The sequence below is a fragment of the Otolemur garnettii genome, unplaced genomic scaffold (assembly GCF_000181295.1).
Source record: "Otolemur garnettii isolate 467f Iridium unplaced genomic scaffold, OtoGar3 scaffold00114, whole genome shotgun sequence".
In the NCBI taxonomy this organism is placed as follows: Eukaryota; Metazoa; Chordata; class Mammalia; order Primates; family Galagidae; genus Otolemur; species Otolemur garnettii.
In genome coordinates, this window is record NW_003852509.1 from 5,768,054 (window position 1) to 5,789,552 (window position 21,499).

At 45.9% G+C, this 21,499-nt stretch overlaps 1 protein-coding gene and 1 pseudogene across 1 annotated transcript in view; both read left to right on the forward strand.

The window, feature by feature from the left end:
• ARHGEF4 (Rho guanine nucleotide exchange factor 4) overlaps positions 1–21,499 on the forward strand; it is a 123,236-nt gene that overhangs the window by 92,329 nt on the left and 9,408 nt on the right. The window contains exon 4 of the mRNA XM_012809829.2: positions 14,009–14,148. Coding sequence (XP_012665283.1) covers positions 14,009–14,148 — 140 coding nt within the window. The remainder of the gene's footprint in view (positions 1–14,008; positions 14,149–21,499) is intronic.
• LOC111727621 lies at positions 10,332–10,458 on the forward strand (annotated as a pseudogene).

Consider the following 21,499-nt stretch of genomic DNA (forward strand, 5'->3'; position numbering starts at 1 on the left):
TACCACTTTATATAAGGAGTAAGAACCTTGCAGCTGTATATACAATTTTATTTATTCCTTTCCTGTCTTTATAATGGGACTGTCATATGTTCATTTATATTAAAACACAGTAAGCCCTACAATATAATGTTATGATTTTTGCTTTAAACCAATATATGTATTATAAGGAAATCAATTAACAAACTATGTTGTATGTAACCACAATTTACCACTTCTGGTGCTTGTCATTCCTTCTTGAAGATCAGAATTTTTACCTGTCATCATTTTGCTTCAGCCTGAGGAACTTCACATAGCACTTCTTGCAATAATGATCTTCTGTTCATTTATTATCTCAGTTTCCATTTTTCTGAAGCTGTCTCTATTTCACTTTAACTCTTGCAAGATATTTTTGCTGATGGAGAATTCTGACTTGGCAGTTCTTTCCTTTCAGCAATTGAAAGATGTTGTTAACTACTCTGTCTTTCATTATTTATAATGAGAAGTCAACTGTCATCCAGCTAAATTCTGTCTAGTTATGTTTCTCTGTATTTATCTTGCTTGGGATTCAGTAATCTCCTTGAACATATAAATCTAAGTCTTTTACTGACTTTTTGAAATTGTTGGCCATTATTTCTTTATATTTGTTTTAGCCTCACCCACCCTCTCCTCGTGTATGTTAGACCACATTATATTGTAACAAAAATCACTATGGTGCTGTTCATTATTTTCCTACGTTTTTCCTCTTTTTTGATTGGTCCATTTCTATTGGTCTATCTTAATATTCACGGACTCTTCCTTCCGATATTTCTAATCTGCTATAAAGCCTATTCAGTGAATATTTTTATTTCAGATACTATATATTCCAGTTCTAAAATTTCCATTTGATTCTTTGGTGTATTTCCCTTTTTTGCCGTCTCTTACCTCTTCATAGAAGAGGCCTTAGAAGCATGTTTTCTTGTACATTTCTGAGCATTAGAATAATAGTTTATCTGTTAATTTGGACATCTGGATCATCTAAGTGTTGGTCTCCACTGATTGACTTTTGAGTACCAATCACATTTTCTTTTTCTTCATTTGTATCTTGGTCATTGAATGGTAGATTGCAGATTCTTTGGACTCTATTGTTTTGCTGAAGAGTTTTTTTTTATTTTTCACCTTTTAATAAAAAGTTAGTATGGTGAAATGAAAAATTCTTATTTTGCGGTCAGGTTTTTTAGCCTTATCTAGGCTGGGTAGAGTCTTGCTTAGTGCAGGGTCAGCCAGAGACTTGAGTAGAATTCTACATAAAATTTATCTGTAGCTTTCACCTGAAACTCCTTTTCCTGGGATTGTCCTCATTATTCTGTGATCACCCTGACATCTGTTTTCTCACTATAGGTTTCTAAGTTTTAGCCATCACTTGGTGCCCGCCCTCTTGCCAGTGGTATATCCTGCAGTTTCTGTCTTCTTTGAGTCATTCCCTATCAGATAACTGGGGGCTTTTGTTATTGTTTTTAGAGATCGGGTATTACTCTGCCACCAGGCTGGAATACAGTGACTAGATCATAGCTCATTATAACCTCAAACTCCCAAGCTCAAGTAATCCTCCTCCCTCAGCCTTCTGAGTAGCTAGAATTATTCTCTACCACTCCCAGCTAATTTTTTTTTTATTGTTAACTTTTTGTAGAGACAGAGTCTAGTTGTGTCGCCCAGGCTGATCTCAAACTCCTGGCCTCAAGCCATCCTCCCAAAGTGTGAGGATTATAGGCATGAGTCACTGTGCCTGACCTCAGATGGCAATATTTTATATTTTTTCCAATAGGTGTAATTATCTGTGCAGAATTTGTCTGATAGTAGCCATTTCATCATTACTGGAATCACTTAAGATAAAATATTTATTTTATTCATTGAGCAATTGAGGGAGATATTTTTGAAACTCTGACAGGAAAAATTAAGTTTTGGTTGACCTTAATTGCCTCTGTCTAGGAATAATGAAGGATGAGTATCATAGTTCTTGTGTGTGCACTTGGCATATAATGAATAGAAGCTAAAACCTTACAGAGCCTCACATCTTAGCACATTCCAGGAGACATTTCCACTTTAGAAATCAGATTCAGGTCTGTTTGTTTAAAGCACATCCAGAATGAGTGGTACTTTCAAGTTAATTTTGCACAGGTCTTCAAGGGAAGGAAAAGCAAGTGGGCATGTTGACGGAGCAGAGGTTTCTGTGCTGGAGACTATGCAAGCTCATGTCTCAATTCTGCTGCCATTTCCTCAGAGCTGCTCAAGTCTTTCCACACTGCGGAGTTTCTCTTATGTAAAATGAAGACAGATAACATAATTTCATGACAGAGAAGTACATGAAAATGTTTGTCCAATCTGAATCTGAAAGGTTGTGATTTTCTTCATAGTGGCCCTGACAGCCCCTCAAGCCCCACCTTGGCCACTTTGCCAAACCTCAGGTTACTCGGAATCTCTCCAGTGGTGAAGTCCAGGCTAGGAATTTCATGAGAAATTTGACAAGGGGGAGAAAGTAGCTTTTGGCAAATTTGTTTTATCTTTCTTAAAGAATGTGTGCATTTGAATAGACAGTGTCAGGGTTGATAGGGGAAAAATTGGTAGCAGCAGAGAAAAACCCTGGAGTTTCTGGAAAGGCCGCACATTTCCAGCAGCATTTTAGAACTTGAGTTTCCCTGAATATCAGGACATTAACCATATGCTTTGTGTTAACTATTTTGAACAGCATTGCATACTATCAGTGTCTAAATTAGGGCTTCCCAGTGGTCTCTATCAAAATTGGTTAATTCAGGTTGGTCAGGAACCCATCTGAGCTGAAGAAGAGTAGACAGGGCAGAGAGAGGAAAGACGACTAGGCGTGTGACAAGCTTTAGATGCCATGGTTAAGGACTTGTACTCTCCAAATGAGTTAAACAGGGGCCTTTGCAGACCTTAGGCAAAGGAATGATGTGATCCAGTTAGATTTTACCAAGGACCCCTCTGGGTATTGTGCAGAGGGGAGACCCGCTAGAAGTCTCTTGTGCGGATGCAGGGGCTGGGATGTGGCCCTGCACCCAGGTTGCTGGCAGAGGGATGAGAAGTGGTTGGATCCTGGATACTGAAGTAGAGGCAGAGCTGACTGACCTGCTAATGGGTTATGGATGTGAATCGTGAAAGAGAACAGTCAAGGTAACGCCAAGATTTTTGTTCTGAGCCACTAGGAGAATGTAGTTGTCAGATACTGAGATGAGGAGACCTATGGCTGGGCAAAGGTTCTGCCTGGGGCACATTAGCTATGAGATGTTTATCAGGCATCCCAGCAGAGGTGCACAGCAGGCAAGCGAGTGCCAGTGGGGTGTTGCTCAGTGCAGCCCTGCAGCAGGTCACAGGTGCATGACAGTCTGACTACCGTGGGAAGGTGTTATTAATACAGTGACGACAATGAGACATGTCCAAATACTAAGAGGTGAGCCCAAGCCTGGCTTTCCTAGACAGAAGATAGAAGATGCTGAGAGCTGCAAAGGCACAGGCTTGAGAGTAGAGTGAGGGTGCCTTTCACTGTGGAGTCACTTGCTCCTATAGTAAGAACCAAAAATATGTGCAAGGACATTCTGCCGTTGACTTCATGGAGGACACCGTGGAAATGAAGTCTGCCGTTATTTCCTTTACACGTACAAGATGAGAGACATATACATGAATCACACCTTCAAGATCCAGGAAAAACTATTCTGATTCAGGAAACCCTAATCACTGGGAAAGGATTCCTCTCAGCAGTACCTAATGACAGATATGGTATCTTCAAATCTTAGATGCTGAAATGAAAGAATCACCAGCTTGAGAAGGAGCCTCATGAGGGCATCCTCAGCAGCCTTTCTAGGGAAGTGATCTTCAGGGGTAGCATAAAGTGTAAGGCCCCCCAGCTCTTTCCAAGCTGCCATTATATTTATTTATTTATTTTATTGCTGGGGATTCATTACAGGTACAAGAAACCAGGTTACACTGATTGCCTTTGTTAGGTAAAGACCCTCTCACAATCGCGTCTTGCCCCCAAAAGGTGTGGCACACACCAAGACCCCACCCCCTCGCTCCTTTCCCTCTCTCTGCTCTTCCTTTCCCCACCCCTCAGTATATTTATTTGTAATCTTTATTTTAAGGGTATAACTGTATCTGAGGCAGTTTTTTAAATAATAGGCTGGAGAAAGGCTACATAAACTGTGGTGCAAACTGGAGTGAGGCACGGGTCTTCCAAGCAAAGATGCTCGTCCAGGGCAGGCTGGAGGTCCAGATGAGCTAACGTCTCCGCATGAGTGAGAAGATTTAACCACATTTGGAAAGTCACTTCAACCTGAAACTGGGATTGGCATGCCTTGCCTCCACAGCCTGAAACGTGAGAGCTTCTCACGCGTGGAAAGCTCAGAAGCAACCTCAAAATGGCAGCGCCGCCTTTTAGATGCCTGAGTTTACCCTGTTGCTTTTAACACACCGGAAAAGAGAAATGGTATCATTTCAGAAGCCTAATTTGTTTTAAATAACTAGCTCAACTGTAATCTACCATGAACAAACCATGGAGTTTTATTTGGCATTTAAATAATTTTCTGTGGTGAAGATCCCAGCCTTAAGGTGAAAATAGTAAACATTTTCATTAAAGCAATACCTGACATAATTTCATTGTGTTAGCAGAATATTGTATTATTGATTGGCCAAAACTTGTCATTTACAAAGATATCGCCTTCCTTGGATTTGTACTCCAAAAATCTATGAAGTAGAATACTGTGTTGTGGCTGGTTCTATTCAGTGAAAAATCAAAGTCATTACTTGAATTTTGCAGCAGCCTAAACTTAGAGGAACAGCTGTTCATACCCTTGGCGCACATTTGCCCAACACAAAATCCCATGTGTTAAAATTCATGTTTCACTTACTGCTAAAGCTGATATACCACATTTTTATGTGATTACTTTTTGAAGTAATTGTGACCACAAAGCTTCTTTTATACATGAAGACTGCCCTTTGACTAATTTCTTGGGTACTAAATGCCTGCAATAATAGGGTACTGCAGCCAGGTGCACAGGGCACTCACGAGAGGGAAGGTCAGGACGGCAGGAGATGGGTAGAGAGGGGTGAGGAGACAGCTGGCCCAGAGGACACAGTCCCCTGGAGGGGGAGCTGGAGTGATTTTACTCCTGTGTTTGCCACTGGTGGTCTGAGTGACCTCAGTAAGCCTTGGGCCAGTGTGCCTAGTGAGAGCTGCTTCAGAGGCAGGCTGGGGTCAGACAGACAGCAGCCAGCACACTATAAATTCTCAGAAAAAGCTATTTTCCTCCCTCCTAATAGGAGAACGGGGAGGCTAGGGAGGATTGGAGACATTCAATGCATTTCCCCAAAGAGGAAACCCTGTAGGTCAGCCTCGTAGTGTGGAGGGATTCCAATCTGCTGCTGTATATGCCACAGAGTTTTAGTTGCCAAAAGAACAAAGCTCTCCAAAGCTTAAATTTTAAGTAAGCCTTTCATGCAACCTAAAATCAAAAATCTTGAGCTGAAGAGATGACTAAAGGTAGTGTGGGATCCTGGAACAGAAAAAGGACATTTGGGGAAAACGGAGGAAATCTGAACATCAGTTAATCATAATGTGTTAGAATCGGTGCATGCATTGTGAAAATCACCACACTGATGTGAGATCTGTTCTGGGCTGGGGGTTTAGGGGTGCTCTCCATACTGTCTGCTCACTTGTTCTGTAGGTCTAAAACTGTTCCAAAAAATAAGATCTATTGATAATAATTTTTAAAAAGTTAGATGGGATTTCAAGTAGAAGGCGACAGATGTCAACCCATGAGCAAACAAGAGCAAGGGAGGGAGCAGTCATGGGGCCGGCCTGGCACCTGAGGGCTGTAGGCTGCCAGAGCACAGGGCAGGTTTCAGGTGGAGTAGTAGATGCTGCCGGTGCAGCCTGTTGACTTAACAGTGGACAGGACCTCACCCAGCCCTAAATGTCGCAGCAGAAATGCTTCTCACAGAAGTCATACCATTTATACAAAGCCCATCTAGTGAAAACACCCAGAGATCTGGCTGGCCCATGAGATCTGGCTCCTTGAGCGCTGCGTGATTTGAGGGGAAAGAGCTTTACCTCTCTGGGCCCCAGCTTCCTCATGTGTAGAAGGGCCCCAGCATCTCAGTTTCCTTATATGTGTCACAGAGATGTAGTGAGACACCTTCATGGCCTCAGACCTGAGAATGTGTCCTAGGCGTGTACCTGCCGCCCTCCCGGGCAGTGACTAAGCATCCAGCCAGCTGCCTCAGAGCCTCCTGCCATGCCTCTCTTCTGTCTCACTCTGTTTCAGCCACTCCACAAGTCTGCCATGTCCTTAAACAACCACCCTCTCTGGCTTCTGGACCAGATGCTGTCCACACTGCCCCCTTGACCTCTCCCAGAGTGTCCCCCTGGGATCTCCCAGGCCTGGTCAGGGTCTCTAGCACCTCCTGTTTCGTGGCATCACTTGCCACCATTTGTTTAGTGCCCCTATTTCCTGCTGGACTCTTGACCTTCACGCCGCATCCTGGGAACCCAGCGTGGCATCTGACAGCACATACACAGTGGGCACCAGATAGATGCTGCTGAGTGAGTTCAGAAGGACAGGAACACCGGGGCAGACCTGATAACTGGACCACTCACTTCCGGGGCTGTAGATCAGCACAGGAAAGAGGTGCATGCAGAGGAAATTCCCCCAGACCCTCTCCCTGGAGGGTGGAACCACCACCTTCCCTCAGGAGGGGCAGCAGAGGACTGTGAGGGGCTGTCTGGCAGAGGTGACATCACTCTCCTCCGTGAACTTTTCTCTAGAATCCCACATTCTGAGCTGTGCTGCTGTCTAATCGTTGTTAGAACTTCAGAATGGATCAGAGACAGATGACTTGTCTTCCTGCATAAAAATTAAAACTCCAAAATCAAGACCTTTGTGTTGCCTGGGCCACATTGTGTCTGTTCATTTAGTCACTGGCAGATACTGTGGGACGCGTGGTCACACCCTTTAATGTTTTCAAATGAATTAACTATATGTGACTCCCCAGGGACCTTGCTTCACACCAAAGAGCTTGAGCCTTGCTTCACACCAAAGAGCTTGAGCCAAGTAGGCAGGTGACTGGCTCTGCCACCAACTGTTTGCACAGACCAGTAGAGAGCCTGGCCCTCCTGGGATGAGCCCTGGGCTCCTTCTCCCACTCCTGCTCCCATGAATGCCTTCTCTTCCCTTCTTTCGCTCAGTCATGACACCCTCAGAACATAACTCCTAGGGCCACACCATGTGCTGGAAGCTGAAATATAAGATGACGACTTATGTACTCGGAGACTTGCGCTGACACTTTCTTTTCTCTCAGGCTGCAAATTTGCTAGATGAGCAATCATTCTGTGAACTGCTGAGACCCCAGCTGAGACTGGCTAAGAAAAGAACTTAGAAAAGCAGGGACTCCTACAAGAAATCTGGTTTTCTCCCCTGGAGAGACTATTGCTTTAAAAATACCCCAGAGAAGAAAGTGTGACAGAGTGAGAGAGAGGAAGAGAGGGAGACCTGAGACCTTATCTTTTAAGACACACGCTAGAGAATTTACAGATTAAATTACATGATGTCTGGGACTTGCTTTAAAATAAAGGAGGATTGAAAAAATAAAAGAGAATCTAAATATGGGGAGATACTCTGTGTTCGTGGATTGGAAGAGTCAGCAGGTAAAGGTTTCACTGGTCTCCAAATTGACACTTAGATTTAATGCAATTCCTATCAAAACCTCAGCATGAGTTTTTGTAATTATAGACAAGATTATTTTAAAGCTTATATGGGAATGCAAAGAAACAAGAATACCTAGAATAATTCTGAAAAAGAGGAATGAAGTTAAGAGAAATTCATAGGAAACTAGACCATTGGGTATGAGAGGAGGATGAACCCAAGGACCAAGAGAACAGAAAATCTAGAAGTAGCATCGAACAAATATTAGCTGGCCAGTTGTTTAAATAATTGAGAAAAATTCATGTATTGTTATTTTCCATCTTTTTTTAATAATAACCATCCTAAGGGTATGAAGTGGTGCATCATTGTGGTTTTGGTTTGCATTTCCCTAATGATTAGTGATGCTGAGGATCTTTGGATGAACTGATTAGGCATCTATATATCTTCTGTGGAGAACTGTCTGTTCAAGCCCTTTGCTCATTTTTGTATTGGGTTATTTTTTGTATTTTTGGTTTGTTTCTTTTGTTTTTGAGTTGTAGTCCTTTAAATATTCCCTTATCAGATACATGGTTTGAAAATATTTTCCCCCTTTTTATGGGTTACCCTTTCTCTCCTGATACTGTCCTTGGATGCATAGAAGTTTTAAATTTGATGTAGTCCAGTTTCTTTTTCTTTTCCTTTTGTAGCCTGCATTTTTGGTGTTATTACCCAGAAATAATTTCCAAATCCAATATCATAAAAGTTTTCCTGTATGTTTTATTCTAAGAGCTCATAGTTCTAGCCCTCATATTTGGAGTTAATTTTTGTATATGTTAGGTCCATCTTTATTCTTTTGCATTTGGATATCCAGTTTCTCAACACTATTTGTTGAAAAGACATCTTCCCCTGCTTGACTGTCTTGGCACCTTTGTCAAAAGTCAATTGACCATATATGTGAGGGTTTATTTCTGGGTCCTCCATTCTATTCCATTGGTCTGTTCTTATGTCAGCATCACATGTTTGATTATTGTGACTTTGTAGTAAGTTTTGTAATCAAGAAATGTGTGGGTCTTGTATGTTCAGGATGATTTGGGCTAGTCAGGTCCCTTGAGATTCTATATGGATTTCAAAATGAGTTGTTCTATTTGCGTAAAAAATGCTGTTGAGATTTTTGTTGGAATGCATTGAATCTATAGATTCTTTGGATAGTATTATCATCTTAAAAATATTAAATTTTCAATCCATAAATGGAATATCTTTCCATTTTTTAAGTTTTTCTTAATTTCTTTTAGCAATATTTTATAATTTTATTGTACAAATACTTTTATTTCTTGTTAAATTATTCCTAAGTATTTTATTACTCCTAATACTATTATAATGAAATTTTTAAAAATTTTCTTTTCAGATTACTCATTGCAAATATACAGAAACAAACTGATTTTGTGTGTTGATCTGTTTTCTTACAGCTGTGCTCAATTTGTTAGCTCTAACAATAAATTATGTAGATACTTCTGGGTTTCTGCATAAATGATCATCTCTGCAAGCAGATAATTTTATTTTTTATTTTTCAATTTGTATACATTTTATTTCTTCTTGTCTATCTGGTCTCACCAAGACTTCTCATACTGTAATGAATAGAGGTAGAGAAAGCAGGCATCCTTGTCTGTTCTGACCTCCTATCATTGAGTATGTTTGCTGTGTTTCTTATGCAGCCTTTATCATATTAAGAACATTTCTTTCCATTCCTAATTTATTGTTTTATTGTGAGAAGGTGTTAACAGGCTTCCTCAAACTATGGCCCGTGGGCCACATGCGGCCCGTCTAGGACATTTATCCGGCCCGCCTGGTGTTTTTGTCACTGCTGCCTGTCCTGCTTAGCAGCCCTCTTGTCCCAGGACCTGCAGTCTAGCCCTCCAACGGTCTGAGGGACAGTGAACTGGCCCCCTGTTTAAAAAGTTTGAGGACCCCTGGTGTTGAAGAATGCCCTTTATGCATCAGTTGAGATGACATGTTTTTCCTCCTTCATTCTTCTGACCTATATTGATTCCTTTTCATATGCTGTTTAATTTGATTTACTAGTATTTTATTGAGTTTTGCCTCTATACTCATAAGAGAGATTAGTCTTAGTTTTTTTTTCTTGTAGTTTCTTTGCCTGGTGTATTATCAGGCCTTCTAGAATGAGTTAGGAAGTATTACCTCCTCTTCAATTTTTTGGAAGAATTTGAGAAGAATTGATGTTACTTATTCTTTAGACATCTGTTAGAATTCACTGCTAAATGATAGAAGCCATCTGGTCCTGGTTTTTTTTTATTGGGATGTTTTGATTACTTATTCAATCTCCTTACTAATTATATGTCTATTCAAATTTTCTATTTCTTTTTGAGTCAGTTTGGTAGATGTGTGTTTTTAGAAATTTTCCATTTCTTCTAGTTTAATTTGTTGATATAGAACAGTTCATAGTATTCTCTTATAATCATTTTCATTTCTGTAAAATAGGTAGTAATGTCCCCACTTTGCCAGCTGAATTTTACAAGAGTATAAAAGCAATTTGGTGAAGGAAAGATAGTGTTTTCACAAATGGTGCTGGAAAAATTAGACCACCCATAGGCAGTAAAAATGAACCTTTAACCTAAGCCTTAAAATGGATTCAATTTAAAACTGCAGACTTTTAGAAGAAAATGTCCGAATGGCCCTCACCAAAGCTGCAGCTGCTTCCCCATGGTTGCTGAGGTCAAAAATGGACCCCAAGTGACAGTTGTCCTTGACAGGCATTGTTCTGTTAGCTGTTATAACATTTTGGGAAAATACAGTTCAATTGACAAAGAAAAATAAATGGAAGAAAACATAAAAGAAAGTTTGGGGAACAAAGTTTTGGTGAGGAGTTCTTAGACATGACACTAGAGGCATGACTTACAAAAGTAAACATTGATCAGTGTAACATCATGAAAAATAAAAATGTTTGCCTTTTGAAAACCCTTGATAAGGGAGTGAAAAGATAAGCTATAGACTGAGAGAAAATACTTGTAAGCTACATATTTAACAAAAAACTCTTATCTATAATATATAAAGAACACTCAAAACTCAACATTAAAGCAACAAAAAATCCAATTAAAAAACAGACAAAATACAGAAGTGATATTTCACCAAAGAGGATATATGGCAAATAAGCACATACAAAGGTCTTTAGCATCGCCAACCTTTCAGTAAATGCAAACTGAGACCCTGATGAGCCATCACTGCACACCTATCAGAATGTCAAAAACATAATTAGTGACATTACAAATGGTGGTGAGCATTCAGGGAAACCATCTCGCATACCATAGAGTGTGGAGTGTAAATTAGTGCACCCACTCTGAAAAATAGTTTGGCAGTTTCTTAGAAGCTAAATATGCAACTCCCACATGACCCAGCAATTGCACTCCTGGGCATTTATCCCAGAGAAGTGAAAACTTCTGTTCACACAAAAGCCCACTTGCGACTGTTCATAGCAGCCATATTCATAACATCCAAAAATTGGAAACAACTTGCACATCCCTAAAAAGGTTTATGGTTAAACACACTGGTATTAATTTATATACCATGCAATACTATTCAGCAATAAAAAGGAGTGAAATATTAATATTCACAACTTGGATGGACCTTGGGCATTTGGCTGAGTGAAAAAAGGCCAACTGAAAAAGTTTACATGCAGGTTTTCCTAATGGTTACACAAATCTGTACAGGTGATAAAATGACATAGAACAATATGCAAAAATTGTATCAACATGAGGTTCCTGGCTGTGATCTGGTATAGTCTTGGGAAAAGTGGGTGAAGGATACATAGGATATGGTACACTTCTTGGGAAAAGTGGGTGAAGGATACGTAGGACCTGTACTAAGGTTGTTGTAACACCCTGTAACTCTATAATTACTTCAATATAAAGAGGGTTTTTAGTGCCTTTGAGAGGAAAGTATATCACCTTGATTGAGAGAGATGGGGGTCCTTGCTTCTTAAAAACACATCCCATGGTATTTACAGATGAAATAATAGCGTGCCTTGGGTTTGCTTTAAAAACCATCCAAAGGCAAGGTGAATTAGATGATGAAACCAGACTGGCCTCATGTTGAGAATTGTTCAAGCTGGATGATAATATATGTGTGTACAGTTCATTATACTATTATTTTTCCTCTGTGCACATTTGAACTTTCCATAATAAAACAGTTTTAAAACACAGATGAAATAAAAATTTTTGAGGATTCCTTGGGACTCTTGTCTATGCACAAAGGTCAGGAGCAGAGCCCTCGGCTCCTACTGGCATGCTGGGCTCAGGCCACTGCTGCTGGGCTGGAGACAGGGATTCCCAGGTCAGTTCTGGGAATGTGCATGAAACTTAACTGTGTTCCTGGCACTGACTCTGCTAAGCCCGCAGACTCCTCCTGTGAGGAGCTGGCCATATGCCCACCCGCCGGTCCTCCAGGCTTCTGTCTGCTCAGGCATTCATCTCTCCATTTGTTTATTCATCTGTGTAGTCACCATTTAGCCACTGCTCTTACTTCCATCTGTTTACTCATTTATATATTTAACATTTACTAGTGTGGGCATCAACAATAAGGAATGGCTCCTGCCTTCAAGGAGCTTGAAGTCTAGTTGGGGAGGGAGGCCAGCATGGTGGTGGAGAGGGTGGCATCTCATGCTAGGAGAATTGTCCTGGCACCCTGAGAGTCAGACAGAGGCAGGGGTGAGGCTTGTACAGAAGAGGAAATGCCTGTGCTGAGCTGTGAAAGTTATTATTTTCACCTATGTTGGCCCCACTCAGATAATCTGAGATAAACTCTTGGTTTTGAAGTCAGTTGATAGCTGCCTGAATTCTGCAACCTCAATTCCTTTCTGTGATGTAACATAACATATTCATAGGCCCTGGGGGGGTAGAACTATTAGTCATTTTGAGGCCATTATTCTACCTTCCACAAGAATAGTGTCCAGATGCAAATGCATCTATATGAAAACTCAATTTAAGGACAGACCAAACATTATAGAAACATTATAGATCCATGGGAAAGGACTTCCTACTTTGTAACTGGTACTAAGACCATTCTTTATGGAAAAAATTAACTTAGATGCCAACCTCATGCCCAATATGGAAATTATTTCCAGGTGGATTAAAAGGTTGCACGTCAAAAGCTATAAAATATTAAAGGATAACACAGAAGAATAACTTCATGACTTTGAGGTGGGGAAGAATTTCCTAAGCATGAAATACATAAGCTATATGGGACTACACAGATAGATTTGTCTATATGAAAACTAGGAACTTCTGTTCATCAAAAAACACCTTAAAGAGAATGACAAGCAAGCCCCACCCCGGGATGAAACAGCAGGAACACATATGAACAGACACGCTAGAAGGGAGGAGGGGAAACTATACATAAATGCATATTTTTACCCCAATGATATGTTAAATGTAAGCAACTCAATAGAAAAAATGGTAAAACTCAGAAATTTCACATTAAAGGAAATATAAATTTGTGGCATCAAAATTTCATGGTGTACAGGAAACGGTTAGGAGAACAATGTGATAAAGGCTCCCTAGAGGGGCAGTCACGAGAACGAAGCTGAGGAATAGTGCCCTGGAGACATCCTTGGAGGCGCGGTGCCCTGGAGAAACCCTCGGAGGCGTGCCCAGGTGTGTGGACAGGTGCGCAGCAGCAGCACAGGGAGCAGCCCACCCTGGGCCAGTGGGGACAGAAGACACACTACGTTTGAGAGATTTACAGAAACAAAACTGTAAGTCAGTGAATGTACATCAAACTACAGCTACACAAGCAGTTGAGTGAGAAGAGCCAGAGAAGGGCACGTGCTGGATGGCGTAACTGGGCAGAATCAACGCTGCAACAAAGACAAGCATGGGAATGAGATATAAAAACTGCGGACTCCTGGATGCCTCTATACGAGTGAGAGGGGAGTGGGACAGGAGGAGGTAGGAGTACCAGGACTGGTCATTCATTGCATTTCCAACTGTATTTGCGTGCATATGCTGTATGTTTTCTTGCAGTACACACACATAAGCGTATATTTCATAACAAAATTTTAACATTTTTCTTAAGAGCCTTATACCATAGACAACTGAATCTGACCTAGGAGACTCCTGAATGGGGTGCTGTGGTGGGTACTCACATTTCTTGCCCTAGTGGCTGGTGGTGTGAATCGGCTGATGCATTCTTTTAACCAGGCCACATTTTTTGCAGGAAGGATGGTTTGAGAACCTAGCTCCCCAGCCTTCCCCTTTCACTGGAGAGTGTCTGTTCTGTGGCTCGGATTCTCTGCATGCTCCCCCTCCCTCTCGAGCTCGCTCCACTTTGCCAGCTGCTGTCTCTCCTTGCAGCTATGCCTGATGGAGCTCTGGACTCGGCCATGCGTGCTGACGAGGCAGGGAGCGAGGAAGACCTGTATGAGGACCTGCACGGCTCTGGCCACCACTATAGCCACCCTGGAGGGGGCGGCGAGCAGCTGGCCATCAATGAGGTAGGGCCAGGGCTATGCGGACAGGGGTGGGGACTGGACAGATGTGGCCCTGGCTGTCAGGGCAACTCTAGCACACTCAGGCTGGACAGATGTCCACTGCCTGTGTTCCAGGCAGGTGATAATACTGCTGGCTACTCACAGCCAGGCTTTAGCCTGTGGCTCTCACTTTAGAATGTGGTGTCAAGAGCAGAATTTGTCCAGACACAGAACTACCCCATGCCCTCCTGGGCCCACAGAGCCCAGAAGAGCAGGCCTGCTAGGCTGCTGGAGCAGCTCCAAGAGCCTCCTGGAAGGGAGCACAGTTGGTCAAAGGGAGGCCAGGGTTTCCCCCATGCCTCCAGCCTCTGACCCTCTTACCAGCAGACTGAGAAACAAGGCCAGTGAAAACTGTTTTCCCTCCTGTTGACACCAAGAGTACAAAAGTATTGCCGTTGCTATGACAACTGCATGCAAGTGACCATATTTTGTTATTCCTACCTAAGCAGAAGAAATTAGTGAGAAACCTCATGTGTGCAGAACGAGTTTCCCACCCAAATTGTGGGAAACTCTCCTAGGAGAGAGCAATTTTGAGACTTTGATTCATTCTCCTCGATTTTTCTCCTGTATCTTCCTATTTTCTCCCTTGCTTGTTTCATTTGGAGGGTTGTGGAACATAATGGCAGTTTCACTAGATGCTCAAACACCACGTTCTGGTCACAAAGTACTGGTGTGTTTCTGCTTCACAAAATCAGAATCTGGCAACCCAGGAGCCTGCAGCACTCAGATTTTTCCTCATGAAGAGGAAACAGTTAGACTTTAACCTTTTTGTGAATGAATGGGCTGGAAGGCTTCTCAGAAACCAGTAAGGAACAGTCATTGCTCCCGGCTGGACAGAGTAGGAACTGTCCAGAATGGGAACAGCCACTAGACAGAGTTCCAATGCCTAGGAACTCTTCTTAGAGGCCTGGCTCTAGACAGTGTTTTAAAATAGTGCTTATATAATGCATTATTCAAAATCCATGACATATAGAAAATAAACATGCAAAAATAAGTTAGTTTTTCCAACAAATAATACCTTTCTCTTTAAAGTGCCTCTCTAAGCTATTGTGGATAGAAGGTATTCTGAAATCATGCCATGAGCCAGGTGCAGTGGCTCAAGCCTGTAATCCTAGCACTCCGGGAGGCTGAGGTGGGTGGATTGCTTGAGCTTAGGAGTTTGAGACCCACTTGAGCAAGAGAAAGACCCCATCTCTAAAAAAATAACTGGGTATTGTGGCAGATGCCTGTGGTCCCAGCTACTCAGAAGGCTAATGCAAGAGAATCTCTTGAGCCCAAGAGTTTGAGGTTGCTGTGAGCTATGACACCAGGGTACTCTACCAAGGATGACAAAGTGAGACTCTGTCTCAAAAAAATAAATAAATAATGGCATGGTGAGCAGAATTCACAGGCAATGGTTGTGCTTTTCCATGAAGACTCAGGCTGCTGCCTCCTCTGCTCCAGTAGGGGCCTGTCAGATGTGGGTGGCATGCCACTCTGCGCAGGTGACTATCAGAAGTGGTTCATTTGACCATGAGGTTGCATGAGGACTGATGGAAGCAGAGAATGTACACAGCCTGGCCGGGGTGGGTTCTCAGTAAATCTCTAATGACCAAGAAGATGATGAAGAAGAAAGTAACACAACTCTCAGGGAACCTGGAGAAGTGGGGGTTACTTGACTGGGGGTACATGCGGCATGATCAGAGTTCTTGTTTCTGCATTTTACAGTTGTATGTCTCCTACCTGATGGTGAAATTATTGAGTAGTATATCTTGCTGCTGGCAAGGAGGTACCTTTTGAGGCTCTCATTTCCTTGACAGGTTGTTCATTCTAAGGTGCTTTGGCCACAGAAAGAACAAATATGAACAATATTCTGTGGCAGAGGAGCATAGAAACTTAGATTATGAATTTTATAAGCACCCATTTGGGCTGCTTGGAGAATTTGCATCCTGTTACTGCAAAGGTCTTTCTTGGCATTGGAGTAGATGCTGGTGCACCTACATGTGTTTAGATACTCCCTTTCCAGGAATGTCCTCCCTGGACCTTCACTGTGCCCTCAGGAAAGAGGCTGTGCCACATCACAAGGACAATAGCAAGTCAGGGCAAGGAGCCCCTCTCCAGTGAGCCACAGACTGGTCCTGGAAGGCAGGTTCCTGACCCAGTTGAGGTGCACTTGACTGCTCACCCTCACTGGATCCACCATGGCTTCCAGATCCTGATATAGAAAGGCCAAGAAATGCCACCCTGAAAGAGGCAGCAGGAAGGCAGGTCAGAGCTTGGAGGCCACCTTCTGGGGCCAGTGCAGCACCTGCAACAAGGCAGTCCCTCTTTGTGGCAGGTAGAGTGGCACCTGCACCCATTGTGCCTGGCTTGTCTTGGGTACTCAGGAAAGGCAATGCCTGCTTGCTGTGATTTGCTGGACATATTGAAAAGACTCATCTCTTCAGAAACTTTTTGAAAAGATACACCAGGTGAGTGTCCAATGAGGCTAGTTCCCCAGCCCTCCGAAGGCAGCTTCCACAGCCCCTGTGTGCTTACTAAGAAGCTTTATGGCAGGGTTGGGGGTTATTGTGAGTTTCATACCTAAAGGTGATCAAAGCAACAGGTGTCAGAGGCAAGTCCTCACTAATACTTGGCTTGCTCTAAAATCACACATTCACTTCTATTTTCTAAGAATGCGGGGGCTCTAAATTGTGACACTTTCTTATTGGTGTTGAACTGAGAAGGGGAAACCACATCTCCATTTCCTAAGTGGAAGGGAACCCCAACCTTCTGGCCTGGAGACCTGTAGACACAGGGGAGACTAGTGAGGCAGTCAGTTTGTGTTCTGGATATGTAAGGAGTGACTTTTGTATTCGCATGTCTGCGTGCATGTGTGTACACACTATGTGTAAAGGCTGTGCGTGTGCTGTCTGTTCGTGTGTGTTGCATGCACATATCACATAATACTGAGTACTTACTGCGTCAGGTGGTGTGCAGGCAACAGGGTGCAACTGAGCAAGAGGCAGAGTCCTTTGTCAGAAAGCTGCCACCCAGTGTGTGTGTGTGGGCACTGCACCTCTCCTGTGCTCTGGGGAAGTAGTGCCTATTCTACTAAGTGTTGCATTCCTTGCACTCACTTGTGCTTTGCCCCTTGGGATCGCCCAGTCCCTGCAAGATGAATTAAGGAATGTGAGTGCTGATTGTCTTCAGTGCCCAGAGGAGCCCCTCTCTTCTTGTGGCTTTGCCCCATGGTCCAGTCCCTTGCCCCACCTCTCTACTTGGCCCTTCTGGGGTGGGCTGCCCTCCCTGCAGTCAGGCCTGAGGACACCCTTAGCCCTAGGACTTCTGAAGAGGTGAAGCTAAAGCCAGAAGTGCCCCATTAGTGTGTGACCACCCAACTGCACCCCACAGCAGTGGCAGTGTGGCCAGTGTGTAGGATGTAGTGACCAGGGAGAGGATGACATAGTTCCTACTGGGGAGCCCTGGGGTCTCCTGCTACCCACTTGCTCCTATGGGCACACCTGTCCCCTGACAGCCAGGCCCCACCCAGAGCTTCCTCTTGGCTCCCTAAGAGGTTCCGAGGGCCTTGGGTGTTGTGTCCCCTCAGTGTGCCCGTGCTGGAGCCGCTCTGGTCTCCCTGCTGAAGGATGCTGAAGGAGAGACCAGAGGCAGCTTCTGATCCTCCTATTGACAGGACACAAAGCCCAAACTAGAAGGCAGACAGATTTGAGCAAACAGCCATGGACCCTCCATCCCAACTGGGCTTGAAGCATAAAAGCGTGTTAGAATTAGGCCAGCAGCAAGGTGGGGCACACTGTCCTGCCAGCCAGCCATGGGGGCAGATGGGGGTAGAAGGCAGACTCCCTTCCCAAGACTTTCACAACACTTAGAGTGACACCCAGAAGTGCAGGAAACGAGGAGTCAGTCTGACTCTCCAAGTGTCCCTGAGCTCCTGTGACACTGACCTGGCTCCTGTCCCTCACTCCCACCCAGCCCCAGGAGAAGCCTGGTGGTGCCCCACACACCTTGTGCTGGACAACTTGGGCTTAGATGCTCTCTGAGAGGGGCAGGAGCAGCTCCAAGTTTCCCAGAGCCCCTCCAGCCACAATTGCCCAGGGCTGTGAGGTTGCCTGGTAGCCAGCCCCTGCACAGTCCCTTTCAATTTCTTGTCCCTCTGTGCTCCCCAAACCATTCCCCCTCCCCTTCCACCTCAGGCCTGCCACCAGCCCAGGGGCCACTCCCCTCCCTGGTGGAGCAATCCAGCTCAAACCCTGTAAGGCCCTAGGCCTTTGCCTTCCAGCTTTTCGGTTGTGCTTTTGGTCATGAAACACACACAGAAAAGCTGTTGCCACTGTCACCCTTGCTGTGCACCCACCTCTTGGGGACATACACAAGGTTCAAAAAAAAATGTATACACATTTTAATAAAGAAACTATATACCAATAACAAAAGATGAAGACAAGTCACATTTTTTTTTTTTTGAGACAGAGCCTCAAGCTATCCCCCTGGGTAGAGTGCCATGGCATCACGCTCATAGCAACCTCCAACTCCTGTGCTCAAGCGAGTCTCCTGCCTCAGCCTCCCAAGTAGCTGGGACTACAGGAGCCCCGCCACAGCGCCTGGCCATTTTTTTGGTTGCAGCCATCATTGTTGTTTGGCGGACCCGGGCTGGGGATTCAAACCCGCCACCTTAGGTGTATGTGGCTGGCGCCTTAGCCACTTGAGCCACAGGCTCCCAGCCGACAAGTCACATTGAGCACCTCTTACGATTGCAGGAGTCAAATGTAACTTGGGTATTAGAAATTTAATACAGTATTTTTTCCTTTCTTTAAATGAGTACACATTTTTGGGGGGGCACACTCTGTGTAGGCTGGTGACCCCTCCTGGGCAAAAGTGGAGGACCCCCTCAGTCTTTGATCTAGCCCAAGTCAGTGGTCCTTCTGTGACATTCAGGCCTCCCTAGGCTGCTCTGCTATTCATGGGACAGAGGCTGTGCCCAGAACTGAAGGATTTACCCATGCCTCCCTGTCCTGGCCCAGCCCCCCAATGGGGCTGCAGACCCCAGAGCACTCAACACCTCACTGGCCAGCAAGTTCACAGACCCGCTGTGCTGGGGGTCATACAGTCCTCTGCACCTTGTCTCTTGGGCAGTTACTCTGGAACCACAGGTGTAGTCACAAGGACTCCAAGGTGTACCCCCAGAGAGGGCACAGCAGTCTTACACAAGGACTGATGGAGCTTAAAGGTGCAGGGAGCCTTTAGCTGTCTTCTGATCCCCAACACTCCTGAGAGCTTCAGGGAGCAAACCTTTAGCCCAGGGTCTTTTGAAGAACTAGGCAGGACAGATGGGCCTAGACTGGACCTCCAGATGCAAGACCATGCTTCTCTGACCTGTGCATGCACAGATACCCACATGTGTACACACACAGAAGTACCCACATGTATACACAAGTACGTATGTGTACACACACCTGGCACCCACTCTGCTTTGGAGTCCTCAGCTGGACGCTGACATTTGTGAGTGTTCTCACGTATACTCGCACACGTGTCGAGCTGGTGCACACGGCAAGCTGGGCGTACAGAGACAAAGCCACGCACGTGTGAAGAGCCAGCCTCTGCATACATACCCTCAGGGTGCCCCCCTACTGCCCTCCAGGGGCTCTTCCTGTCCCGGTGGTCAGAGACGGAGATTGTTACTCAAAGATCTTTAACCACGCCTGAGCCGTGCAGGGGGCTCAGTGCTCTCCACCAGTCTTGCCTTCTCTCAGAGGTACACACTGACCTCGACTGAGCTCTCTATGGAGACACAACGAGAGCAGAGACTCTCCGGGTTAAAGCTACCAGTGTCTGGCGGAGGTAGCATTCCCGGCCTAGGATTTTTATAAAAGGGCAGAAAGCTGTTGCTTTTCCAAAGGATCAAAATGCTGCCTTGACACCGAGGTCAGCGGGAAGAGCTCCTCTGCGTGCGTCAGTCGGACCGTGCCTGCCTTCCTACGCGGAGCAGATCAGCCTCGGGCCCGCCCTCACTGCCGTGGGAAGCAGCAGCCTGCGGGGCCTCGTCAGCAGTCAGAGCCCCTGGCCCATCCCTCCCAGAGCGGTGGAGGCAGGCGTTTTGCCCTCGGTCTGTGACAGCGAGTTCCCAGGGAGCCCTCGCGCCCGTCTGTGCGCCTGGCAGGCGGGACCAGGGCCTTTTTGGCTGCGTGAAGGGTACCCGGCCCCTCCCAGCAGGCGCGAGGGCGGGGCGCAGCGCACGCCGGGCCGCCGCAGCCCCTCCGAGCCCCCTCCACACGCGGAGCCCGGAGGACGCAGAGCGCCGCGCCGCGCCGCCGAGCGGGAGGAGCCGGGCGGGCGGGCGCAGGCGCTCCGCCCTCCCCAGGTTGCGCCCGGCCGGCTCCGGCCGGCACCGAGCCGGGAGGCGGCACGCCATGGCCAGGGGCCCGCAGCCCCGGCGTGGCCCCGCGGCGCCCGGGAGCGCCCTGCGCGCCCTGCTGCGCTGCAACCTGCCCCCCGGCGCCCAGCGCGTGGTGGTGTCCGCCGTGCTGGTGCTCCTCGTCCTCATCAACGTCGTGCTGATATTCCTGCTGGCCTTCCGCTAAGCGGCCTCTCAGGGCGCCGCGGGGGACCGCGCCAGGGTGAGTGGCGCAGACGTTGGCACCGCAGCCGCTGTCACCCACGGCCTCCACACCGGACTCAGAGGGGAGACCGTCCTGCCACCTCACGTGCTCATTGGGGGTACCGCCAAACCGGTGACTGGGGCGTGGCGGCACAAGTGCCAGGGGGTCCTTTCATCTGATCTGTGTTCTCTGTGTGAGGGGTAAGGGGGTGGCCAAAATGGCGCGTCTCCGTGTAACGGAGAATGCGGGTACAGCTGTGGCTGCGGCTGGCTGGTTGTCTGGAAACGGAGTGCATGTGACAACTGCCGGGTGAGTGGAACCGGGCATCTCTGGGTTAGCGAGGTCTGTGGGAGATGCTTGGGCACCCCTTGGACCTTACCTGCATTGCTTTTTCCGTTTTAGGACTTGAAATAAGTGGTGTGAGTCTCTCTAGGGGACAGAGGCTTGCTGACCCGTACAACTGGGCATTCTGCGGGACTCCCCATGTGCGAGAGGGCGGGGTGGGGGTGGGGCAGGGCGGTGGGAGTCGTCAGGGGCTGAGGCTGGTTGCAGGGCTGCTATCCCTGGTTCCCAGTCAGAACCACAGAGGCACTGGAGGGGATCCTGCTCTCTGCCCCCGGCTCCTCTTGGTCTTGCACTTGCCCCTCCACTGAACAGCCCCGCAGGCCCCCACATAAACTTAGTCCCTGTGCCTCAGAGCCAGCCTCTGCACTCCACTACCAGGCTGAGAGGACGCCTCA